The sequence below is a fragment of the Crotalus tigris genome, unplaced genomic scaffold, assembly GCF_016545835.1.
Source record: "Crotalus tigris isolate CLP2741 ecotype Arizona unplaced genomic scaffold, ASM1654583v1 scf7180000020350.34937, whole genome shotgun sequence".
Lineage (NCBI taxonomy): Eukaryota > Metazoa > Chordata > Lepidosauria > Squamata > Viperidae > Crotalus > Crotalus tigris.
This window is the reverse complement of record NW_024097979.1, coordinates 1-27,918: the sequence shown is the minus strand read 5'-3', so window position 1 is coordinate 27,918 and position 27,918 is coordinate 1. Positions and strand designations below refer to the sequence as shown.

Below are 27,918 nucleotides of genomic sequence, written 5' to 3'. Positions count from 1 at the left end.
TGGGATCACAGTAGGAAGTGAAAGATGTTGGAAGTGTAACTCCTGTGGGGACAGGTTTCTTAGCACCTCATAATCTACAGATCATAAGGATGATCAGTAGGTAGATAAAGAGTTAAGGACTTGTTCTATATCTCTTCCTTTTTTAAAAATCAGCCTGTGTGCTTTTGGTCAAAAGGATTGCCAATCTCAGGTCATATCCTTCTGCTTTTGTTCTCATTCACACATGCACAGAATACTGGTTCTCCTGCTCTTTTCCTGATAGGATGTAGTCAAATTCTTATTTTAAGGAATAAAACACAGAATGTTTCAATCAACAAAACAAAACAGAACTAAAGCTCTGTACTTCTATCAGGATGTCAGTCTATCAGAGATACCACTACTGCTACATTTTTAAGAAAATGTTAATGCCATTGCTAATGGGAAGAATGGAATGAAGTCTCATTTGGCCTGCAGTCTCAAAGGCTTTTTTGTGGAATAGTGTTTACAGTCTAGGGATGTACAATATCTTGTAGTAGATTCTCACTCACCTTTCCTATTATGTTTATCAGCAACCTCAGTGCATGCTCATCATGAACCAATGAATCTGTGTAGAATGAACCAAGGTATTGCCTTGGATCAGTGTTGTTATGGATTGCACACAAGTCGGGTCTCACTTTGAATCCATGGGAGATACGTCCTACTGTGTAAGGAAAGGAACCACCTAAAAAAAGTAACATATGTTTTATGTGTTAGTTTATATTCTACTTTTTTTGCAGGAGTACAAGGTGGCATATTACTCTTCCCTCCATGATTGTCCCTCCAACAGCAAGAGCATGTGGTTAGTTGGGTTTAGAGATAGTACTGATCATCAGCTGAGTTGTCATGGCTGAGAGATTTTGCAGTTCTACTCCAACAATATAATCATAATGCTACCTTGGTTTTGATACTTACCTCCATGGGCAAAGCAAACTCTCAGATTGGGGAAGCGCTCAAAAGTTCCTCCCATAATCATGGAGCAAATAGCAATAGTTGTTTCAGTGGGCATGCCTAATAATGAGAAATAATTCCATATTCAGGAATAATGATTGGTACTAATATGATGGTATCTTGTAGTTTTCTTGGACAGATCTTCAACCAAGGAAGAGGAAGAAGAGCAGGGGCAGAGAAGAAAACTCTGGGCCATTTCAATTCTGGGGACTTGGGCTCTAGAATTACAGCAGAAATACGCTGTACAACTGCTGACCTGGCACCAATGGATGTCAGCCCTGAGAGTTCACAATACAACCCATAGGAACCTTTGTGTCATTGCTTGGAGTTCTAAAGGACAGAGAGTACTAGCTTCCTTGGAAAAGCACAGTGGGATACAGTATTTCAAACTGTGATAAGAGAAGTACTCAGTCCCATGTAGCTTTAAGTGAAATATTACCAAAAGTGTATTCGCACTATTGGCAACTGGTAATATTTATGACAGTGGCAGTATCTCAGGATCATGTGATCATCTTTTGTGACTTTCTGACAAGCAAAGTCAGTGGGAAAGCCAGATTTACTTTACAACCATATTCCTAACTTAAACAGATTCAATTTACAACCGTATTACTAATTTAATAACTGCATTGATTCACTTAACAACGGTGGCAAGAAAGGTTGTAAAATGGGGCAAAACTCACTTAACTGTCTCGCTTAGCCACTGCAATTTTGGGCTCTGTTGTGGACGTAAGTCAAGGACTACCTGTAACTAATCCCTCTTCATAAATGTAATTCTTGTGCCTACTTTAATGAGACTGTCAGAAAACATCCTTGTATATTTCTAATCCTCCCGTCTGCATAAGTGACTTTAAAAAAAAGTCTCTTGATTGCACCAGTATCAATAAATAAAACAAATAATTGTCATAGAGAATGCCAACCCTGTACAGTAATTACTTACCTACAAGCCAGGGAAACCAGTATTTAGACATTCTTTTATCTGTCTGCATGTCCCAAGGATGCACAAAGAGGCAACAGTTTAGTTCTTCAGCAGCCTTAAATCACCAAGAGAGAATTTAAAAGATTATTAAATAGAGGACAACAGGGATGATATCTCAGGCCATTAAACTGAGGTTTTTTAGATAGAATTTTTTTTTTTACCGTTTCCATTACAGGACTTGTGGGGATAGGAGAGACAGAACATGTTTACTTACAGCATAAATGGGAGCAAGTTCTGGGGCACTCAATTCCCAGTTGTTGATATGGGTTCCTATCTGCACCCCAGGAAATCCAAGTTCCTTCACACAACGGTGCAGTTCCTTCACAGCCAGATCTGGAGCTTGCATGGGGATAGTGCCAAGTCCAACGAATCTTTTGGGATGCCTCTTGACCGTAGCAGCTAAATCATTGTTTAATAATTGACACAAGTCTAGAGTATCCTGTGGTTTTGCCTGGAAACAATCATTAGAGGACTGAGTAATTAAAACATCATTTTCAGGTTGAAAGGATTGGCTGAATGAATAACCTTAACTAGAAAGAGTTTTAGAAAACAATACCTAATTAGAACCAAAGGACCTAAGTATTTTTACTCAATGAAACAATTAACCCATGTACAGATAGTCCTCAACTTTCAACCATTTTTTTTAGCGACAGTTCAAAGTTACGACAACACTGAAAAAAGGGACTTATGGCTGTTTTTCATACGACTGTTGCAGCATCTTCATGGTCATGTGATCAAAATTTGGACATTTGGCAATTGACCCGTATGCCCTGGGGTCAAGTGATCAACTTTTATAACCTTCTGACAAGCAAAGTCAATGGGGATTCACTTTATAACCGAGCTACTAACTTAACAACAGCAGTGATTCACTTAACAACTGTGACAAGAAAGATCATAAAATGAGGCAAAACTCACTTAACTGTTTTTGCTATCTGTCTTTTTGCTAAGTTAAATGTTGTTGCGATAATTAATAGGTGGCACAGTCTTCAGCACGCTGGTATGGAAAATTACTAGAGACTAGTAATTCAGGAGTACAATAATTTGAAGTAAGGAATAAGTTTTAATTCATTAAAAAAACTTCCGAATATGACACTACTAATTCTGCTCTTTTATTACATTCTTACTTCAGTTTTAAACTGTGACTGCCAAGCAGAATCATTCTAAATGTTTGAAAGTAGCTAGCCTATCCAGGGAGAAAGGAACACTTTACTTAATATGTGAAATAGCTACTAATGGTCCTATCATGTCTGCAGCATGCTTAGATTCTCCCAGCAAGGCAAAAACATTCAAAAGTCTAACAAATCATCATCACCAACTCCATGACCTGTGCAGTTAACTACTATCCATTATGGACTGTTATGTAAATAATGACTTTATTTGGGGTAGACATGATACTGTAAAGGATCCCTATTGGAACAGTCACCTCCGCATGCTAACATTTTTTTCTCTTGGAATTTTTAACTTATTGCTGGGCTTTAGGAACAGAAGTAGATGCTTTAGACGTCAAGAGGAATTGCTTGCTGCAACTGATGTTGCTAACTGAACACTGTTGGCATGGTAACCTCCATTAGCAGCAATGTTTCTTAGTGAAGAGTTTCCTGAGAAATTGGCAGAGGTGATGCTCTGAGATTTTTTTTTAAAAAAAAACTGGAATATGCTCATTGGTTAAGAGAACAATTATTGTATTTCTTTTGTTTTCTGTGCTTTCTCCCATCACACACACACATCCAAACATGTAGCATATATTTGGATCCTAACCAAAATATGATTTCTTTCCATACTGCTTAGCCAACCTTTGAGTGACTCAAGGGTCAGAGCTGTCTCCATCTCTGCTAAAGTCCTGATTGGTTTTCATTAATTGTTTCAAATGTGGCAGATAAATCTGGGATAATATGCCTGGACATTTCCCTGTTTGATACTTTCAAAATAAGACTGTTGATAACTACTCTTTTGAATGGCTAAAACATGGATAACAAAATATGGATGCAGCGTTTACTCAATTCCCTTGAAAAACACATTTCTAACACAAAGTCCTGTTGCAGGAACAATATCTGTTTAAGCTATTGAACAGTGGAAGAGCAGAATTTACCTAAGGGATTACAGTCCTAGTTATAATTCTGCAAGCATTTCAGTTCTCCTGGTGGCGCTAATACTTGAACACATTGCTGCCTCTTAAGGACTGAAGCTACAGTAATTAAAGAGTAAATATGTGTAGAATTGGTGCCATGACAGTTAAAATGTATTTTGGGAGGCTGTAATTTCCAACAAAATTATGTTGGAAGAGTATATACCAATTTTAATTGTCAGCTGGATTTAAATGTGGGAAGATTTTAATTCATTTCATTTGTCCATCATGTTAAAAAAGGAGGAAAAAAGGTTATTTCTGCTAAATCAAAATTGCATGCTTGAACAAATTTCTTCATGGTGTTGAAATATTAGCTACAACTAGGGAGGGTGAATGGTACCCTCCCGTGAAAATTGTACTAATATCTCTTCTTTGTGAATTCATGCTCATGTAGTTTTCTTTGGAACAATAAAGAATATGCTTGCCATTGCTTTCTTCTGGAAACAAGTCTCAGGCAATATCAAAATTGTATGGTTGGATGAAGTATTTAGAATACATAATACTAGTGAACCAATTCCAAGATTTCTTGAATCAAACCAATTATTCCAGTTTAGCTTCAAGACTGGTTTTAAATAAGAACTGGCTGCTTATAAGCAATACTTGCTAAGAGATATACTGTGCCTCCTGCTGCTGGGGCACTATTCAACAACTCTTAGTACTATTGACTTTTGTATATTTCTGAATAATTGTGTGCAAACTATTCTCATTCAGAACATTATGAACCACTTACGATTCCAAACCTTTTATTTGCAGAACAAATGGAGCAAATGTTAGTCTGGGGAAAAAAAAGAATGTTCTAGTGTTGCCTAGAACATTCTATCCCTGGAATGAAGAATTTTGCACATCCCTAATTCTGATCCATCTTTGGGATGGCCCAAGCAGCTAAATCCAGTTCATTATGGCAAAAAAAAAAGAGTTCAAAATGAATAATAAATTTAAAATATTGCTTTCTTCTATCAGCTGGAACCAAACCTTCAGGGAACCTATAGCATTAATATATTACCAGTCAGCTTACTCTTATTGGCAGCATCATCTTGAACAAAATTTATTTTTACATATTCCATTGGTTTCTTTTTATGTTCCATTTATTTGCAGTTGCTAGATCTTCAGACTGAAAAAAGTACTTCATATATCTTCTTCAGCATAGATTACTTGCATTCTAAAATGTAAAACTAAGTACGGTTTTTCTATAATTTTGTCTTTTTAAAAAATAATAATAATTTTGTCTATACAGTACTCTGAAACTAATTATTTCCAAAGGGAGAAGGGCTAAGATCCCTAGTCTTATATACTTTGACACTATATGGCCAAGAGTTGGCCTTAGAGCAATTATTTATTTTTCACTTCTGTCTTGTAATTGCCAAGGTAAGGTACTCCTTTCTCCCTCATGTCCCAGGGTTAGAAGGAAAGGTGCCTGGGGAAGCACCCCTACAAGACAAGAGGTGGCAATGTGTAATTACAAGACACTACTCCAAGGGTCAAGAAGTGGGGCAGGATATGAGGCCTTTTGGGAGAATAAAATGAAAACTCCATCCTTCCATACTGCAGGTTCTGCCAAGCTGCTACAAGTCCTCCAAAAACATGGATTTTTTTCCATTTATTGAAGACATTGAGCACTGTATTTCTTTTTCAGTATCAGAAGAGACTTGGGAGAAGGAGTGTCAAACCGATGTTTGGAAGAGAGGGCTGATTACAAAAGCCACTGCCTCTCTTTCTGCACGTGTAGCTTTTGACTGCTGCAGCACAAGTGAAAATAATTGTTTCGATTGACTTACCCAATAGCTAAACATGACAGGAACCGTCGAAAGTACCTGAATGGAGACTCCTATGGAACAGAAAAGATATACATGACTTTAAATAATGAACTGATTTATCCATTAGCAATGAGAGCCTTAAAAATGCTGAATCAGCACGCATGTCTTTTTTGTTACAGTTTTTTCGATATATGGTGACAGGAATTGCTTCCAAAGACATCTTGTCAATGGTAGACATTAAGTTATTTTTTAGTTTCCAACAACAGATGGCCATCAGTTGTATAAGTTACAAAAATCTCTTTGACCAAGGTGGCTTAGAAAATAATGGACCCTGTTCACTATTTATCCTTACATTTTTGAAGGGAGTGTGTGGAAATCTGTAGAGCCTCCACAACCGTCTCGTCAGGGCAATCAGGAATTTGGTGGCGTTAGGTGAAACTTGCAGGCAAAATGTTACTTTTGGAGGAAAGTACCAAATGCCATTCTTCACAGAGTAAGTACAGATAGCATCTATTTAAGAGTCTCAGAATCCTCAGAAAAGACTCTGAATAGATATTATACTTGTTATTAAAGACAAAATAATAGCTCCAAAATAAAAACCATGAATCCTTTAATCACTCCAACTACTATCCTACAAAATCAAGGAAAAACCCTAAGCAGAGAATATCACAGTGTGGATAGAAAAGTCACAGTATAACTGATAAAATGTTGATCAACCCAAATTAACCTAAATTAACCTAAATTGCAACACCATTAGGAAGTATAAATTAAACTGTGGTTTAATAAATGAACCAGTATAAAATTCAAGAAGAGCTGTATACTTGAAATGTAATTTTTGAAGAAGTATTATCAATAAGAACGTTTGAGGAAAAGAACATAATATTTATGGGGAAAAGGAACATTCAGATACCTTAGAGAGTCAGTGCAATTAGTTTATTAAATAAATCAATTCATCAATGCAAAAACATTCCCAATTGTTAAAATTCATAATAGTTTCAAATAATATATTCACCAATCTTTTTATACACAAATAGACAAAGCAAGATATTATTTAAAATAATTCATTTTCTGTTGCTGGCTCTAATCTTTCTTGATGTCACAAGATATCCTGTCTCTTGGTGGGACATCTTGTGATCCAAATCAGCCATCAAAAAGAATATACTTCACTTTTAGAATCCCAGGTGTGCCAATGCAGCAAAGAATATAAATGAATTGAGTTCTGGGAATTTTATCCAATTGTAATTCAGAACATTATGAATTTGATCTTCAACCTTATTCCTCCATAAATACAGAGATGCTTCTAAATCAGGATCCCTGATACTGCCCATTCAAATATGCTGGAGCAAGTGATTGGAGATGTTGCTCAGGAAAGTTTTAAAAAATGGGGATCAGTCTATGCTAGCCTTGTTGTAAGTGGATCTGCCTTGGAAGGCCATTGGGTGGGAGAGGAAGGTCCTTATTTGGCTGGCCAGTGAGAACACACAGCTAGACTAGTTAGAGTCAGAGGTCTGATCCAGGAGAGTATGGCAAATGTTCTTATACTCTAGAACCCCTCTCCCTCCCTTCAACTATTTTCTTCTTTCTGAGGACAAAAATGTAGCCGGTCTTTCAACTATCTATACCTAGAACTAGCTATCTACCTAATGTGTCTTGGTCGGGATTCATCCTCAATTTATTGCCCCTTATCCATCATATCACTGGAGACTGGTTCAGAACATGCATAGGTGTTAATGGAGAAATAGAGCTGAGTGTTATCAATGCCCATGTATAAGAGGATTCCTGATTATCAGCCTCAGCAGACATGACATTAAAAAAAAGAATCTCCTCTTGATGTTGCAGATCATTTTGTTGTCCTTTGTTGATAATCTTTAACTGATTTGACATAAAGATATTTTAAAGGTTAATTATGAATGTTTCATTAAAACTGCTGATAGCACACTGATATCTAAATTCTACACACTCAAGCTGAGGGTACCTGATTTGTCCATCTGTTTAATCCGAACTTCTGGATCCCAACAGTTCTCTTGGATAACTCTGAAAACTTTTCCATCTTTCATCAATTTGGCTTCCCCCTGCAATATATATTTATATATTGTATGGCACAATATGTTAGCACATTTTTTCATTTACTTCAGAATTATACATTTCACAAATTGTCTTAAAGCACATAAAGGGTTTTGTTGACTTTCTCTTAAAAGTGTGGGAGCTCTTGCAATATAGTTTTCTCCTGTAACGCTGAGCTAATATTAGATACCTGTCTGGTATTGTATCTCATATAAGAAATCTACAGTAAAGCTACAGTAATATTGTCCTAACGTGTATGGTCTTCTCCCATGTGGCCACAGATTTTTGAAACTATATAATAACATGAGCCAGTTTCATGTAATGGTTAAAGTAGTGACCATAGAGTTGGACACAACTGGACAGGGAAACCTTTACCATATGTATGTATGTATGTATGTATGTATCCATGCATGCACGTATGTATTATATGTATGTATGTGAAGTAAAATAAGGTGGATAGGATAAAATCATAAACATAAATGCCCTTGCCTTTCTAGATGTGTGGATTAAACGCCAACCCGATGGATTGCTGCATACGGCCGTCTATCGGAAGCCAACTCACACGGATAGGATGCTGCATTACAGAAGCAACCATCCAGTAGCACACAAGATTAGCTGCGTTAAGACCTTATTTAAATGCGTTGACTTACATTGCAACATGGACAGAGCTAGAATGGAAGAAAAAAGTTACCTCTACCGTGTATACAGAAGTAATGGCTATCCGACGGAGTTTATTAAACGGCACAGCAGACCACACCGACCACGCGTTGATGCACAAGACAAGGCGGCATGCACACAGCCCATACGAACAACCCTGCCTTACATTAACAGCGTATCAGAAGCAATGGCCAGACTGCTAGCTCCCTTCAACGTGAAGATAGCCCACAAACCCGACCAGACGTTTGGTGCTAGGATCATACGCCCCAAGGACCCACTCCCCACTGAAGAAAAATCCTCAGTAATATATAAAATCAATTGCAAGTATTGCCCCTGCAATTATGTTGGTGAAACCTCCAAGAGACTTAAGACCAGGGTCCACGAGTATGAGCTGGCAGTTAAGAGAAGAGAGCAATATTCACAGGTGTGGACCCACATGGATGACTACGGCCATGGATTTGACCTCACCAACATCGAGGCCATATCCCAAGATACCACCAAGGGAGGCCGCCTCCTCAAAGAAGCCTGGCTGTCAGGCAAACACTCTATCAATCGCCACATAGAGCTTCCTCCAGCATATCACATACTAAGGGGATGGGAAAGACGGGGTGCCAATTGGAAACATAGGCGACCAATTCACTCCGTACAAGATCAGAAAGAGGGGATGACAGGGGAGGTGATCACAACCCTGAGAGAGAGCGATGAACTGGGGATACATCCCACAAGTAAAACAACGTCTCTAACCCATTTAAACATGAAAGAGGAGAGGAGGGATGACATAATGCCAACAGATAACCCACCCTCAGGAGCTGATGCTCAGATCCATGGAAGAACAAGGAGGATGAGAAAAAACACGAGGGAAATATATCCCACAGGCATCCAAAGCACAAACAACTCAATCCAGTCAGGACGAGGGAAGGAGAACAATGAATAGGTACCACTGGATGGCTTCCCCCAAGGGGCATACACACATATCGGGGAAGAGGGAATGAGGGTAACAAGTAGCGGAGCCATTCCAAAGACACGCCCAGTTAGCAACCCATTAACACACACAGGAGCTCACCTGTTAGTCAGAGTGAGATGGGGGGGGGGCGATAAGAAACAGGAACAATGAGACGACCAACCCCCAGGAGTTTACACAAGGGCAAGGAAAGCAATAGGGCTGGCAAATAGAGGAACAGAGCTTGAAGCACACACACTAGATAGCGTAGCAATACAGAGGCAAATTAAGATGAATGAGGGGGTGGGGAGGGATGATCAGGAGCGGATGAACAGCGGATCTCCAGGCACCCACACACGCACAAAGAAAAAAACAGCAATTGGAGAGGAGAGGACAATTTTAGAAACAGCCCCTTTAAGAACTACACAGCCAATGCTGATGGGCGGACCTATGACCTGATCCAGGGTCAAAGCGCAGAGGCAGCCAGCCACATAAAAACGGACTCCCGGATCCAGTATTTTATACCCTGATGATGTCGGTAGTGTGGCCGACGAAAGCTTGGTTTTGTAAATTAAACATTTATGTTTATGATTTTATCCTGGTGATCACCTTATTTTACTTCACATTATGTGTATACCCGGGATTCGTGTTTTTAATACTATTAAGGACGTATGTATGTATGTATGTATGTATGTATGTATGTATGTATATGTAGGATAAAATAATAATACCAGGAAATAGTAGAATGGAAGACAAAGAATTGGAGAAGGTCATAATTTAAGATATGAAAATCAAAATTGGAAGATTATGGCATAAACCAACCATAGTGACCCCAGTGGTTATCGGCATACTGAATGCATAGCAAAAATTCTTTTTTTTTTTTATTGAAAATTTTTAGGATTTTACAAAAACAAAACAACCCTTGCCCAGACCTCCCTGACCCTCCCATTCCCTCCCCCAACCTTCCCAGAGCTGAATATAGGCTTAATTAAAATTTTCTTCAAAAAATCTTAAAAAAGATATAAACCGTAAATAAATCCAAATACATTACTTAAACAAATTATAAGATAATTAACAATAATGTATGTATAAAAAACATAAATATTAGAAAAAAAATGCTTAAAAAGAAAAAGAATAAAGAAAAGGAAAAAAGAAAAAAGATATAAGAAAATAAAGTAAAAATAAAAAATATAAAAAAAGAATAAAGTCTATAAAATATTAAATTTTAAATATAAGTTATTGAAAAACTAAATAATATTTTTTTATATCCAACTTATATTGTATAAAATATATCCATTTTTTCCATACCGCAAAATACTTCTCTTGCGATTGATCCTTCAAGAAAGCCGAAATCTTTGCCATTTCCGCCAAATAAGAAACTTTAAAAAACCACTCTTGCAAAATAGGCAAAGATTCCTTCTTCCAACATTGCCCTACTAACAACCTTGCGGCTGTAATTAAATTTAACATCAATGTAGTCTCTTTGGTATCACAATCAGTAACAATACCTAACAAGAACAATTGTGGGGTAAATTTTACCCTCCTTCTAAAAATTCTTTGAATATTCCACCATATCTTAATCCAAAAAGCTTTTATATTTTTACACGACCACCAGATATGATAGTAAGTAGCGTCCAAACATCCACATCTCCAACATTTAGGCCAGTGGTTCTCAACCTGTGGGTCAGGACCCCATTTGGGGTCGAATGACCATTTCACGGGGGTTGCCAAGCCACGCTGTCTGCCATTTTTTCCCCTTTCCCTAGCTGTCCTACTCCCTCTTATTAGTGGCCACACCCACTTGGGGGTCACCACAACATGGGGAGCTGTATTATGGGGTCACGGCATTAGAAAGGTTGAGAACCACTGATTTAGGCTGTAAGTCAGAATACATACGAGACATTTTTTGTGGATCAAGGTGCATAGCAAAAATTCTTGAATGGCACTTAGAAAATCTGCACATTCATAAAATTTCCATCAGTCAATTACTAAAGGCTGCATTACTTGATCCACAAATATACTACATCATGACAACCTTAAAGAACTTGATGCAAATGAAGGCCAACACCAGCTAAAGACCTGGCAGCTGGGATTTCACATTTTTGTGTATATGATATTTGTTGATAAGAAAAACAAAAACATCTGGATAGTGAATGTTGCAGCACCTGAAGCCAGCAGAATAAAAGAGAAAGAACTGGAGAAAATTGCCCAATAGTAGAATGACATGGCAAAATTAAGCAAAGATATTATTACTAAGTGCTCCCAGAACATCTGGAGCAGCACTTGAATACCATCAGCATTGACAAAATCAGAGCTTTTTTTCTCATAAAATGCCCAGAACGGAGTTCTTTAAATCTTTTTTTGGATGGAACCTTGTAGGGTAGGCAAGGCGGGTTGTATGAAGTGTGTGAGTTCTGGCACCTTTTTTTTTTTTTTTTTTTAACAAAAAAAGCTTACATTCTGCTATACCTTTAACACCATCAAACAACAATATCTGCCTGTCCCAGATCCTTAGAAATAGAATGACAGTGGCTAAAAAAAAGCAAAGATAGTACCAGTAGTAATAGATGCCTTAGGTGCAATCCCACCACAGCTATAGCACCACTTGAACACAACTGGCATTAACAAATTCACCATCAATCAATTGCACAAAGCAGTTTTACTCAGAATAGCTGTCATCCTGCAACTATATCTGTAGCACCATCAAATATCCACATTGCCTATCTCAAGTCCTTGGGAAGGCCTTGATAAGCGGACAAAAATGCCAAATCCAGTCTGAACATCTGGTTGACTATGTGACAAAACATAGTAATAATAATAAATCTGGCTGTGTGATCTTGTAGGAAAAAAAACTGGTTTGGCAGAAGCAGCCAAGATAGGAAGATTTTGCAATTTCATTGTAGCCCCACACACCAGAATATCAATGATTCAGTTGATTAATGCCCATTTCTAAAAATGTTATGAGGTTTTAGAATAATTAAAATATTTTTTAATTAATGTTCAGGAAAAAATCACTTGTTTTACTTTTTATTGCTTTGAATTAAATTTAAAAAATGAAGCCTGATAAATAGTAAAACAAGTTTTACAATATTAGAAGCGGAATCACTTAATGACTAAAAAAAATCTGAAGGAATTAAACATGTTTTTTAGCTAGGGATAAAAAGAGAACAAACTTGGTCCTTGGTAAAATGAACTCAATGGACAGAGGACTTGTAGCATCAATCATGGTATCCAGCTGGCCCACCTGCAAGTATTGTTTGGAGACACTTTTTTTTACAAGGGTTTTGCCCTTCTCTCTCAGTAGGTAGTTCCTATTGATGATTGGGGGACAGGGAAGACACCCAGATGAATAACACTACACGAGTTCCAGGCCACACAAGAGGTACTATCAATCTGCCCAGAGTCTGGAGGCTTTGATAGCCTCAATTGGGTGAAACAGGCTGAAACTGTACCCAAGCGAGAAGAACTTATTGGATGGGTGAGGGGATGATTTTGCACACATATATGCTACTTGCACTCGCCCGCTGCTTGCATAGCTCAATTCCCAATGGGCTATGGACAGGTACTGGTCCATGGACTGGGGGTGGAGGACCCCTCCTTTATAGGATAAATAAGTCATAATGCCTTTCAGTTTTGCACTGTTCCAATCACATCTAGAATATAGCATTGCCTTTTAGGAAAGACACCAACAAACTGGAGTATGTCTTCATGACAGCAGTCAGGATGATAAAAGTCAGGAAAAAAAATCTATGAGGAATGGCTGGAGAAGCTGAGTGTGTTTAGTCTGGGAAGAAAAGAATACAGGAAACAATGATAGTTTTCTAAGTATCTGAAAGTTACCACATAGAAGATGAGGTAGAGTTGTTTTAGAATTGTTCCAGAAAAGAAGAAACAATGGGTTTAAGTCTGAAGGAAGTGGATTTCAGATGAACATCAGGAAAAATCTAACAGTAAGAGATATTTAATAATGGAACAGACTGCTTTGGAAAATGTTATATTCTCCTGTGCTTGAGATTTTTTATCTGACTAGATGGCCATCTGTTGAGAATGTTTCAATAGAGAATTGCTGTACTGGGCAAAGCATTAGACTAGATGATCTTTAGGGTCTCTTCTAAACCTTGGAAGGATAGGATTTTATGGTTTTATGATTATCTAAATATTACAAAAGGGTGCCTAAAGTTAAGAAAACCCATGAGATGTTCATGTAAAACTGCAAAAAAAAAAACATGCCTAATATACAGTATTAGTATAAAGTGTATACAGTATTTGAATAATAGGAAGTCATTTAATTTGTCAGGGAAGGCAGTGATATTTCTTTTATAAGTCCAGTTCCAGTCTCATTGTGTGCCGATAGGTAGCATTTGGACCTTAGAGGCATACACTGAAAATCAGAAAAAGTAGCTTTTATATAAGCTTGAGTTCATTTCTTAGATTAAAAATAATCACTTGCAGAGGAAATTCTTCAGCTATATAGTTTTCTGAATCAGAATAGGACAGTTGGACTAAAGGGTCTGAATGCACATCTCTACATATTTTGATACATAGGATTCTTAAGTATTCTTAATCCTAAAGCTGGATTTAACACTGAATGTATTATGGGCTTATATATTTTTCATAACTAATACATTTTAGAACCTCAAAATCCTCCTTTCCATTCCCTAAATGTGACTGTCATGGTTTAAGAAAATAGTTCCAAATATCACAGGAAATAATTACACAGCCATTACGTAAGCTCTCTGGCAAAACACTGTTGTAGGATTGATTTTCCAAAGTGCAAGCCGAGCAAATTTTAACCATCTATTTCTACAGGCTATGAATAATGGATGTGAGCTTTTTGTTGACTGTTACATAATAATAGATGAGAAAGTATTTACGGGGAAAGAATATTCAAAATAACTTGGTTGAATAAAAATAGATGTTGGGGATTCATTTTTGTTAAGCTCAATGAGAATATTTTTGATATGTGCAATAACCTATGTGGTTATTTTTCAGGCAGGCTGTTAAGATGAAACCATTATAGTGCCGAATGCTAAAAGGACTGTAATTGCTCCAAGGATTCTCTTAAGCCTTCATACACAAATGCCAGCTTTAGCAAGATAAACAGTAGTCTTTCTAATGTTTAACAGAGCTATCCTTGAGTTGGAATCTCCAATGAGCCAAAAAACCTTTCCTGATGAGCATACAATAGTAGAATGAGTATATGCCCAAACAAACTGCTTGGATCAATAGCACAGACAGGGCTTTGCCTATTGTGAAAGTTGCAAAAATCATATTCATACTATCAGCTTCAATATGGAAATTCATCATCCAGATATTTTAAAGTAAAAACTGATTTGTCAGATCTGTAGTTAAATGTTAATTTGGGGCCAATTCTCAAAGCTTTCCCAGAATCAGTGGATCCAAGAAAATTAATTTTGCACTGCAAGCTATTTATGAGTTTTCCATGAAGGTATTTTCTTTTTGAGGCTAAATCCATTTACTTAATATCCCAGCAATTCTACTGCAGCATGTTCCAATATTATTGTTTTTACTTTCATTGATCAGAACAGAACAGAAAATAAGAAATAAGACAATAAGAAGAACAATTTCAGAATTAGGTTCTGGGAAACTGAAGCTCATGGGATTTTTTAGAGCACATTTTACTTATTTATTTATTTATTCCTGCCTTTATTATTTTTACAAATAACTTAGAATTAAAATTCTTTATCGGCCAAGTGTGAACAGACAAGGAATTTGTCTCTGGTGCATAAGCTCTCATTGTACATAAAAACAAGTGATAAGTAATAGAATATAAATCATAGTTATAATCATTAATCATGAGATATAAACAACAAGTGATGAATCATAAGGTAACAATAGAAGACAGCAGGAAAGATAAGAGGATGAGAAAAGATGAGAAGATGAGAAGGATAATAGCAATACAATACACTTTCCTGCTCCTACTTTCTCTTCAACAACCCTGTGATGTGGGCTGAGCTGAGAGAGAGTAACTGGCCTAAAGTCATCCAGCTGGCTTTCATGGCTAAGGCAGGACTAGAATTCACAGTCTCCTGCTTTCTCTCTGTAACCACTAAACCAAAGTGGTTCTCATATATTTCATACAAATAACTTTTGATTTAATAAATCTTATTTAATAAATAAGTCTAGCTGGCTAGGTAATTCTGGGAGTTCCAAGAATTAAGTTCAAACCTCTAAAAGCTGCCAGGGTTGAGAAACACTGGACTAACGGTCCAATTAAAAAATAGGAACATTTCTCACTTCATAATGCAACAGTCTGCCTTAACCCAGTTGTAAGCATCTCTTGGCTAAAATGGCAATAATAATCAAGAATTACTCTCTGAATAAGAATTTCACCTTTATTTTCAGTTATCATTCTTAGCCTCTCTGTAAAAGAATATACTAGGCACTCTCCCTCTTACTCCTAGTGAAACCACAGCTTTCCGTGTTCTGTTAGAACACGGGAAGCTTCTGCTATTGAAGTAGGGTATGCTTGTTTTAGTAGATTTTTAATTTTAATGCTTTATGTTTTAACTGGTTGAGCTTTATAGTTTTCAAAATGATTTTACATGTCTGTTAGTTTTTGATTGGGAGCCGCCCAGAGTTAGTTGAAAGATGGATGGCTAAATAAATGATTTAAATAAATAAATAAATAAATAAATTTCTGAACTCCAGAAATGATGGAACCATGCTGCTTTCTGTTTAAAACTAGGTTTCTGTCAGCATCGTCTGTCCCTAAATCAGCTTGAGCTCGGGGCTGCACCAAGCTGTTCAGGGCTATGTGAATATTTCGTTTGCCAGAAAAAAAAACAAATCTATACAGTACCTTTCTCGGCCCGCCTGACTTTGCTTCATGGAGTTTTAGTTTTAGTTTTAGAGCAGAACCTCTGTAGGACTGAGACTACAGCTCAGGGCAGAAGAATACACCTCCATTAAATAAGTGCTCCCTTGCTCTCTGTAAGGCATTTATCAGTGAACACAGGGAGTCCTCGACTTACGAGCACAATTGAGACCAAAATGTCTGTTGCTATGCGAGACAGTTAAGTGAGTTTTGCCTTATTTTATGACAGTTGTTAAGTGAGTTTTGCCCCATTTTCTTGCCACAGTTGTTAAGTGAATCACTGCAGTTGTTAAGATAGTAACAAGGGTGTTAAGTTAACCCAGCTTCCCTATTGACTTTGCTTGTCAGAAGGTCGCAAAAGGGGATCACGTGACCCCGGGACACTGCGACTGTCATAAAAACATGTCAGTTGCCAAGTGTCTGAATTTTGTTCATGTGACCACCGGGACGCTACAACAATCGCAAGTGTGAAAAACAGTCATGAGTCACTTTTTTCAGTGCCGTTGTAACTTTGAACGATCCCTAAATGAATGGTTGTAAATCAAGGACTACCTGTATTATTATTTTTATTGTGATTGTAATGATACATATGGATATTATTTTATATTATCTTTTTGCATTTATTTATTAGATTTCTTAAGGCCACCCTATTCCAAAAATATTCTTTTAATTGCTGTTTAGTTCTTATTTATTAATAATTACTAAACTGCATTCTGGATGGGAATGCATTATAAATAAAATCTGTGGGGTTTTGTTTGCTTGTTTGTACTTAACTTTGGATCTAATCCACCATCAACTGTTTGCCAAATTGCCAAGCACATTAATCACTTTATATGTTTCTAATCTGGCCTCAATGCTGAGGAAGGTACCATATAATTGTAATTGTTCTTTATCTAAAATGTTATGATTTGCTTGTTTATTGCATAACAAACCACTAGAATCCAAAGGTTCCTTAAAGATCTTCAGCACAGCAAGTCGCTCTGGTTTTCAGAGGGAAATGGAGAAAATAATTATGCTAGTAACTTTAGATTTTTCTGTGCACACATGTGGATGCAATGAGCATTGCTATTTAACCAGTTCATTTCCTTCTTTATCCAGTACATTCTTCTAGGTTTTTTTTTTTTTGCTGTAGAAAATATTTATTCTCTTGTTTATTTATTTTGGATTTCCATGCCATTTAGTACAGCAGAAATTACTGATGAAGGAATTAAAGTCCATCAATAATAAATGACCCAACCATAGACCAGAGATCAGGTTCCCATTTTCTTAGGTCCCCTCCTAGGACTTTCTTTAGGAAAGTTTCCACAGTTGTCCTGAAATGAAACAGGAATAGAAGCTACTCTGATCTTGGGTGATAGGCTGTTCCAAATCAAGTCCTACGGGATGACAGTCCTACGGGAAGGAAGCCACAGTGAGCTTACCCTGCTCAGCCTTACTGAAAGGACAGGAGCTGCTAGGAGTAGACAATCCCATAGATAGCTATGCCCTGAGATTTATATATGGCTTTAAAGCAATGGTTCTCAATCTTTTTAATGCCGTGACCCCCAACCGGTCATAAGTCGAGGACTACTCAACCGGTCGTAAGTTGAGGACTACTCAACTGGTGCAGCACCATTTGCAGAATGGGACTTTTGGCGGGTTCAGCAGGGCAGAGACAGCCTGGACAATTCCTATTGGCTTTTGAAAGCCAATAGAATTAGACTCTATTCAAGAGAGTCTATTCTATTGGCTTTCAAAAGCCAATAGAATAAAAAGGAGAAGCACAGCTAAGGAAAAGGGGGAAAAAAATGGCGGACTGCGTTGTTTGGTGACCCCCCATGAAATGGTCGTTCGACCCCAAATGGGGTCCCGACCCACAGGTTGAGAACCACTGCTTTAAAGTAACATTTAGCACCTTTAATTTGCACCCAGAAGCTGAAGCAGAAACCAGTGCAGCTCTAGTTAACATGAAAAACTCTGGAGCTCCCACAACTGCTTGAGGAGCTGTATTTCATATCAGTTGAAGCTTCCAGATGGTCTTCAATGACCGAGCAAGTTGCAATTATCCAGAGAGGAGATGGGCATGAATGATGGTGAGAAGGGTTTTCAGATCCAAGAACACTCATAATTTGCTTTGGAGAAGCAATTGGGCAAATGTCTCTTGGCCAAGCAGCCATCTATTCTTCAAGCAGGAAGTGTGAGTACAAGCAGATGCCTCAGTTGCACTAAACACTCCTGATGTCAATAGTAGAACTCTGTTTTTGCTACTTTTCAAGACTGATGTAACCTTTTTGTAACCTATACAAGACTCATATATCTTTGATTTTCTTTCGTTTCTAGACAAACATAACTCTAGGGCCTGTTCTAAACTATATTCTACTGAATGTTGCAAATACATTTCTTCAGCTCATAGACATCTTTTAGGTGAACACCCCCCCTTCCGCAAATCATTTACAGCAGCTTTTTGAGTCATAACCATGAACCATCAGTGAAGTAATATAAAGCTTATTCCTCATTAGTGGCACAAAGACTGTTGATTGACTCTCAAAAATCCTATGAGTAACTAGGAGGAAATGACCTTACAGCAAATGAGATTCAAATAATAGTTGTTATGAAGACGTGTATTACAATAGTTCAAAGATTCAGAGGACAAAAGCCATGGGAACAAGCTTCTTAGCATTTGCAATGTAATATTTGTTCAAATGCATACATTGGTTGTTGTTTCTCCTCTAGAGAATAAGTGCTAGAGAAAATTGAGAAGAATATCAACAATCAATAGCCGTCATACTCCCTCCATAGATTATTTATTTATTTGCTTTCTGGTCCATTAAAAGTAAGGCTGGGCAGTCTGTGGAATGGGAAAAGAACTATAAATAGTGCATACTTATAAAGGAAAATTCAGCTTTCTGACAAACAATTGTATGTTTATGGGAACAGAAAGAAGAGTTCTCACAAATATATTTATGATTGCTTCCATGAAAAGATAAAGTACAGTAAGTATAATTTTTAGGTCACAGATGTAATTTTATAATAATGTTGTGCTCCTAAATTATATGCATATTCATTTTTCTAGGCTTGGACAGGTTCTAAAAAAAAATCTGTCCAATTTTTTTAGTTTTTGGAATAACAAGTGACTAATATTCATGACACCAGTCACGCGTTTGTAATTTTTGTTCAATGTGTTCTGCTGTTTATATTTCTCTTGGGCAATATCAGTGAAGAATATTTTCTCAGCTACATTTCTCAGTCAACTTTAGTTAACAATTAAAGAAATTATGTCAGCTAAAAGAGAGATCATATAAAATGTACTCAAATTGAACAATCAAATACAACCATCACAAAAAGTTCAGACATTTTAGACTGTATAAAATTATATTTTATATTACATTATTTTATGTTACAGGTAGTCCTCAATTTACGGCTACAATTGAGCCCAAAATTTCTGTTGTCAAATGAAACAGTTGTTCAGTGAGTTTTGCCCCGTATTACAACCTATAACGCTGCAGCTGTTATAAATATGAACCAGCTGCCAAGTGTCCGAATTTGGATCATGTGATCATGGGGATGGTGCAACAGCTGTAAGTGTGAAAATGGTCATAAGTCATTTTTTCTGAGCCATTGTCATTTCAAACAGTTACTAAATGAATGGTTGTAAGCTGAACTTATATGTTGTTTATTTTATATTACATTGTTAATTATGCGAGGCTAGAATGAGAGAGATTCTCCCCTTCTCCCCTTACCTGTGAGAAGTAGGACAGGTGAGCAAATCTGTTACAGTGATCCTTTTTACTCTGGGATCCTCACTGCTGCTACCTAATAAACACATTTATCAAGAACAAAACCTAAACAGCCAAAGGAACTTCTATAATACCATAGTGTGACTCAAACACAGCTAATTGTCATCAGATTCAGAATATCAGAAGATAAGTACTTGTTCGCACCAAATTAATTATACTAGTGACATTCAGTGTCAGATTTGTTGGTGTCTATTATCTTAATGTATCTATCAGTATAGTTCCAAGCTATTATTTCCGCTAAGTATCTCTGGAGGTAGGAACTGATATTGTATTTAATACAATTTTTATAGTCTTCTTAGAAACCCTAGAAGTGCTGCATTGGAAATCTGATGCTGAGTTAGGTAGACCTCTGGCCTGATTCAGCATGATTAAAAGAATATTTTTTTTCCAAAATTCAAATATATATCTTAATAATTATTATTTAGCAATATATTATCATCAGTCACAAACTTAACCAACCTTATGGTCTTTCTCCAACTGAACCCATCCTCCATAGCCATATCTCTGTGAAAAGGAAGACAGAGTTAACAAATATATATAAAGTAAATCATGCGTTATCATCCACCAAATAGGTCATGTTAATTTAAAACCAAGCAAATCATTTCTTTTATATTCAGAATATATAATATACAAGTAGTCCTCGACGTACGACCAAATTGACCCCAAAATTTCTGTTGTTGAGATATTTGTTAACTGAGTTTTGCCCCATTTTACGACCTTTCTTGCCACAGTTGTTAAGTGAATCACTGCAGTTGTTAAGTTAGTAAGTGAATCTGGCTTTCACATTGACTTTGCTTGTCAGACAGTCGCAAGAGGTGATCACATGATCCTGTAACTGTCATAAATATGAGTCAATTGCCAAGCAGCTGAATTTTGATCAGGTGGCTATGGGAATGCTGCAAAGGTCACTTGAAAAATGATCATGTCACTTTTTTCAGTGCTGTTGTAACTTTGAACGGTCACTAAACAAACTGTTGTAAGTCGAGGACTACATGTATTATAGCAGTGTCATATTCTCCCAATGTATTTAACTTTAACTGGAATGATCCTTAGGTATGAGTAAGTTGCTATATAATATTCTTCATTGCTTAAAGTCAAACCGTAAGTAACTATCAGTTCCACATGCATACTTAAATACAAAATTATTTATTCTAATTATATTGAAATGGAGTATAATTATTCATATCTCCTTTTTAAAAACCAATTATTTTTAATAGCAAATACTATATTACACCAAAACTGTAATGTTTTGCACTGTAAATACACCAGGAGAAATATGACAAATTATATGAAGTGAAGAGAAAGAAAAAAAAAAAACACTGTGGTATTTTGCTGTTTAAATGTATATATATATATTAAATGTGATTTAAAAAGAAGACTTATAAACCTGACAGAAAAAGAAGTAAAATGATATTTTTCTATGCACCTCAGGTTTGAAAGAACCTTCATTTAATAAGAAATTTTATATTCGAAGAATATAATAGAATATTCATATCATATCAAGATATTTAACTTTTTCTTTCAAAGATGATGTTGACCTATGTAATGAATTGAAACCAAAAGGAAGCTAATACAAAACCAATGATCTAATGCCCAACCCTATGTGTCATTTTGATTTTAAAATTGGGTTCTTTCCTTTTTTCATCAACGAAGTGGAATGAATCTCATTTTTAAAGTACAGTGTATTTCTATATAAGGTGGCCCTGGAAAAAACTGTCAATATTCTGGTTTCCTGATACAAAATGATTGAGATAATTTTGTTATAATTTAATTGAAGGACAGATTTACTTCCCCTGATACATCTTTTACTATTTGATTTCCCAACCCTCATATAATGAAGTTCTCAATAAGGGCAGATTTTTCTGAACACCTTACGGTCGTCATTATGTAACCAGACGTAAAATAAAGGTGCAGTGAAATTATAATCTCAGCTGAGCAGAATTTGTTAATAATTAGTGCAGTCACGTATTGATCCGCTGTTCGGCCTGGATGTTTCAATAGTAAGGATGAAGGTCACCTTTGTCTATTAATATTTAAAGAGCAGCAAAAGGCTTCAAGTACACAAGCAAAATATCTCCTCATTCTCCCAAAGAGGATTGTAGCCCTTCTGATGGCAGAAAATACCACGGCAGGAATAAGGCCAGTTTTTCCTTTACTTCACTTTCGTTCAGCTTGAACTATCTCATAATCACACAGAGAAAAAGTACTCAGCCTTTTTTCTTTCTGCATAAAAAGGTTCACAAAGAGGCATCTTAAGAAATCAGTAACAACATCCTGGCATAAATCCTGCGATGTGGTTTTTCGATTGACGTCAATCTATATTTGAGTTTGGCTTAAAAAGGTGCAGAAGTGAGATGTTAGCAACTGTGACATGTTCATTAACTGACATGTTCATTATTCACTAACATAAGAGCAGGTCATTGAGTTATCAAACACTCTTGTGAAATTTGATACGACCAGTATCATTGCTCCATATTCAAATATTTTGGGAGGTGAACTTGAGTTTGCTGAAGAACCTAGAGATCTATTCTTATACCAGAATGGCAGGCAATATTTTTGACAAATTTACAGCAAGATATGAAGACAGGAGCTATTTCCTCATCTGCCTCCCCCCACTCTTGTTCTGGCCATTCAATTCCACAACCAACACCCTTCATAGTTATTTTCTCACAATCACCAAACAAGTTCATTTTAACTGAGCTGTTTTCAAGGCTTTTTCTTATCTTTCCCACTTTAAATATATATATTTAAAATCTTAAATGAATACTATAATAATATTATTCATTAATGATTACATTTTTAGATTTCTTTATTGCTTCTTTTGGACACTTTTTGTTTTCATCTTTGGGTACATTTTAAAATAACTTCTTTTGAGAAAAAGTGGCCACTTCAGACAAATAAATGGTCCATCTTTCATAATATCAAATATTTTCATGCAGTTGCTTTGAACTATGTAAGACAAATAATCCATTAGCCAATGTTTTAATTGCCACATATTTTACGAATCTCATTTATAATTTCCTATGGCAGAAAAAAGATTCAAGGTAATTGTAATACTGAAATGAAAAATAAGAGGATTGCAATACAGCATGTCAAACTCACAATTAAATTATTTTTATTTGAGGTTATTTGGCTAATGCAATCAGTATAAAAGTGTTGTTAATATTGTTCAAAAGCAATTTGAAGCTTTGTAAAAGACATGATTTACAAAATAAAGTAAATAGAGTTAATTTGAAAAAAGGGATATAAGTAAATAGAGTTAATTTGAAAAAAGTGGTTTTTCATTTTTGCAATTACCCAGATGCTGCCATTCATGAATGCATCACAATCTATTCTAAAAAAGATCACATTATGCTCAAAGCTTTATTTATATTGTTAATATCAATGTATCATTCGGATAAAGTAAATCCATCTAAATTTACTGAAGCTAGCTGCAATGCTAAATATACTATATGCTCCAGCAAATAAATTGTCTTACAATTGCACTGCACAGCAATCCATTGCTTTTCACTGATTCTGAATAAAACTAAAAAAGATGTTTATATACTCAGAGCAATTTAGAAAGAATTCTAAGGATTCTCCATTAGCAAAATTTCTCTTTGTATAGTATTCAAATTCAGCATTCATCCCAAATCATTTTCTTTTGACCATAATAAAACTAAAGCTACACATTATTAATGGTCATAATTTGAATATAGTGGAATGTAACTGCTGAAAGTAAATGAATACTCTGACTGCCCTTTTTCTTTCTAGCAAAGAGCTGGCACATAGATACATGAACCCAAACTTTCTGCTTTACCAAGCAGTTAGTAGGAGGCCTTTGTTCAATAAATTCAAATATACACCACGGTTCGAAATATGGAATGTTAAAGTACCAGAAGCATTTCGAAATGAATATCTCCCTAGTTTCTCATTTAATGGGAGTTCAGTCTTAAAGGAAGGAAATATATATATATATATATATATATATATATATATATATATATATATATAAAAGTTGGAACTAGCCAAGATAAAGTACTAGTGAAACCATCAAGAACAATCAGGAACTAGAAGACTTCCTAGAGTTTTTGTACCAAATATCCAAAGGCTCCATTGTTACCTTTTTCAGATCAGGCCATTCCTTAGGCAGAATGTGACAATGAATGTCAATTTTCATTTCTGCAGTTTCACCTGAGGATTAGATGGCAATAAAGATGTTTTCCCTCACTTTTTAAACTTCACTCATGCCTATGTGGTATTTGTTGATTAACCTAAGTGATTACTCAGGTCCTCCAACCATCCTATTGGGGTGGCTACCTAAATGAACCAATCAGGCAAAGTTTCAGGAGAGCTGCACTGTGCAATACCAAGCTACTGAAGGGTGTGCAAAGCCAAGGAGTTTTATATGCAATACTGAGCCATGCAGGCATAAATTTCCTTAGATTAATCTGCCTGAGAGGTTCAACTGCAAGACAAAGTAGTATACACTTAGTTTACAAGCTGGGCAGCCTTTAGACAAAGTTGTAAACCTATGGTATAAATTCCATAGAGTTGATAATGAGATTTTAGCTGCTAATCTCTTCGGTTTTGCTAAATTATCTAAAGCCCCATCTCATTTTAAAAAAATCTCAGGTGGTTTAAAATAACAAACACAATACAAAATTATGAAGTGTGAAATAGATTTAAAATCTTCAAACAATTCTACTCTGGACGCAAGAGCAAACAGTTGTAAAGGTCAGCAGCTACCCGAAGAACTTGAGGTTCCAAGAGGGCAAATCAGGAGACTCAAGTGGAGGCTTCCAAGTCAAACACAACTTTATTTGGCCAAGTGAAGTTGCTGGGTAGAACGCTGTCTGAAACACTGGCAGCTGCGTTCAGAAGTGCCACACATCGGTCAGTTAGGCACTTCTGTTTATATACAGGTAACAACCAATCACAAGGTGACACTTGTTGGCACACAGAATATTAACCAATCATCTTTCATAACTTTCCCGCTCTTTCCCGTCTCTGGGTCTGTGTACGTGATCTTCCTGCCTTCACAAAATGGCGTCCCTAGCGCAAGCACAGTGTACAGAAGCAAGATGGCGGTCATTAGGCTAATAACAAGAATACCCTTTTGTACAATCCCTATACAGTAAGAATACTTTTCACAAAATAAAACATGATATATAATAATAAAATAAATAAAACCCATGCCCAAAGCCAATTAAATGTCTGGGCTTTCTAAAAAGTGTCCATTTGCAGAATGACATGCATTCTAAATTTTAAAAAAATGAATTTGTATGACTCCATCCTTGAATAAGATCATTTCTTTGGGTTAGAGGTGGGCAAAAAATATACCGCTTTTAATATGTAGGAAGGAAATCACACCCTCCACCATTCAACTCCTTCCCCATCTCTCATCATCTGACTTTTCAGCCAATTTCTGGGCAAAAGATTAGACAATATATTTGAACAAATTTAACACCAAGATTGAAATTAACAAAAGGCATCAGCCTACTCAAATAAAGGAAATCTCTTCATGATACCTTCATGACTTCCCCTTTCTACCTAAGATTTCCTCACTTTCTATGCAACAAGACTTGCGTTGCTGCAAAAATGTCGGTTCTAGAGGCAAAAATCCTAATCTTGACATGTTTCTTCCCATATGAAGGATGGAAGGAAAGTGCAAGTAATCTTCTACTTATGACCACAACTAAGCCCAAAATTTCTGCTGCTAAATAAGACTGTTGTTAAGGAATTTTTCCCCATTTTACAACCTTTCTTGTCATAGTTGTTAAGTGAATCACTGCAGTTGTTAAGTTAGTAAAATGATTGTTAAGCGAATCTAGCTTCCCTATTGATTTTGCTTGTCAGAAGGCTGCAAAAAGTGGGACACTGCAACTGTCATAAGTACATGCCAGTTGCCAAGCATTTTGATCACATGACAGCAGAGATGCTGAAATAGTTGCGTGAAAAATGGTAATGTCACTTTTTTCAGTGATGTTGTAACTTTGAATGGCCACTGAATGAATGGTGGTAAGTTGAGGACTACCTCCATATAAACACAGCTATGTGGATGTGCCCACGGAAAAATATTAACATAAAATATTTCTCTGTGCATAGATATATTTGGAGAAAACGTGTTAAATCCTCTCCCTTCCTAAGCTATGATCCCAATCTAGACTGCTAGCTCTGACTTCTATTTAGCAAGCACAAATATAAGCACAGATTCATCTTGGGAAAAGTCTGAGGCCTTTGTTAACTTCAACAATGCCAAATGAAAAATAATGAAGTAATTAAGAAATAGAAAAAAAAATACTGGCAAACTGCTGTACAGGCATAATAGCTCCAGCTTGTAACTGAGAAAGATAAAATACGCAAGGAAGGCACAAAAGAATCTTCTGATAGAAGCTAGGTAAATGTTGTTGCTATGGAGAACAAGCCAGGGATAGAAGCATTGTACAACCTCAGCCTCTTGACTTCACATCAGAAAAAAAGGTGACTCTGTGCTGCCTAAAGACATTTTTCAACAAATTATAATCAAATCTGGATTGAAAGAATACAAAAACATTGACAAAACAGTGATGCAGCTGAGAGGATATTGGGTTTTTTTTATCCAATGGATGTTGTGAAATCAGTGCTATCAATCACTGATCCCATCATTTCGGAGAAGCCCTTCCAAGAACAGCCACTGATTTTAATCCCGAAGGTGCTTTTTGCCCCCAAAAGGCAGCTGGACTTTTGTTGTTTTTTTCTTCTGAAAACATTTCACTTCTCATCCAAGAAGCTTCTTTAGTTCTAACTGACTGTTGCGGAATGGAATGATTTACAGGTAGTCCTTGTCTTACAACCACAAATGAGCCCAAAATTTCTGTAGTTAAGCGAGATATTTGGTGAGTTTTTCTTCATTTTACGATCTTTCTTTCCACTATTGTTAAGTGAATTATGGCAGTTGATAAGCTAGTAACCTGGTTGTTAGATGAATCTGGCTTCCCTGTTGACCTAGCTCAGTGGTGGCGAACCTATGGCACGCGTGTCAGAGGCGGAACTCAGAGCCCTCTCTGTGGGCACGCACACCATGCCCTAAGGATGGCAACCATCCCTCTTAAACCAGCTGCCCGCTAACTTGCAGAGGTCCCACATGGCCGGATGTATCCCAGCATCCATGCGCTCACTGGCCTCTCTGTGCAGGGGCCGATGGTATCAGGCAGCAGCCGCCCCGGCCCCTGCCTCACCTTGCCCTGTGACAATGGCACTTCTGCCCTGCCTCGCCTCGCCTTGCCTCACCCCACACCACCAGCTTCCTGCCCATGGCCCAACCTGCCAGAGACCCCATGGATCTCCCCCAACCCTGTCCAGCCCCCACAGGCGTCCCTCCCCACAAGCAACATTGAGGTGATCACACTCACCTTGGCCACACTCACCCAGTCTGCCATGACCACCACAGCCACGTCCACCCAGTGGGCCACGCCCACTTGGTACCTGGTGATAAATAAGTGAGTTTTGGGTTGCAGTTTGGGCACTTGGTCTCTAAAGGTTCGCCATCACTGACCTAGCTTGTCAGAAGGGCACAAAAGGTGACCACAGGACCCAGGGGACATTGCAACTGTCATAAATATGAACCAGAGACCAAGCATCTGAATTTTGATCATATAATCATGGGGATGCTGCAAAGGTCGTAACAGTGAAAAATGGTCATAAGTCACTTTTTTCAGTGCTGTTGTAATTTTGAATGGTCACTAAATGAACTGTTCTAAGTTAAGGATTATAATGTAGGAGAAAAAATATTGCTAGCAACTGTCCATCAAGAAGGATCTCAGTTATCCATTCTTGGCCTCTACACCAAGATAGACAATAT

The 27,918-nt window shown here is 36.9% G+C and overlaps 1 protein-coding gene across 1 annotated transcript; it reads right to left on the bottom strand.

Annotated features, from left to right (window-relative positions):
• Nucleotides 1–488: 488 nt before the first annotated feature.
• Nucleotides 489–24,333, bottom strand: LOC120318707 (2-amino-3-carboxymuconate-6-semialdehyde decarboxylase-like). Its single transcript, XM_039366685.1, has 8 exons — nucleotides 24,199–24,333; nucleotides 20,556–20,600; nucleotides 7,797–7,893; nucleotides 5,843–5,892; nucleotides 2,157–2,393; nucleotides 1,904–1,997; nucleotides 931–1,026; nucleotides 489–700 (listed from the first exon to the last, which is right to left on the bottom strand). The coding sequence occupies exons 1-8, from the start codon at nucleotides 24,253–24,255 to the stop codon at nucleotides 489–491; spliced, it is 888 nt and encodes a 295-aa protein (XP_039222619.1). The 5' UTR covers nucleotides 24,256–24,333.
• Between the last annotated feature and the right edge of the window lie 3,585 nt (nucleotides 24,334–27,918).

Coding starts and splice junctions, on each gene's coding strand:
- LOC120318707 (XM_039366685.1), bottom strand. CDS start 24,255: ATGAAAATTGACATTCATTGTCACATTCTGCCTAAGGAATGGCCTGAT. Junction 1,998..2,156: donor AACTTGCTCCCATTTATGCT/GTAAGTAAACAT, acceptor TGGTGATTTAAG/GCTGCTGAAGAACTAAACTG. Junction 701..930: donor AGTTTGCTTTGCCCATGGAG/GTAAGTATCAAA, acceptor TACTTTTTTTAG/GTGGTTCCTTTCCTTACACA.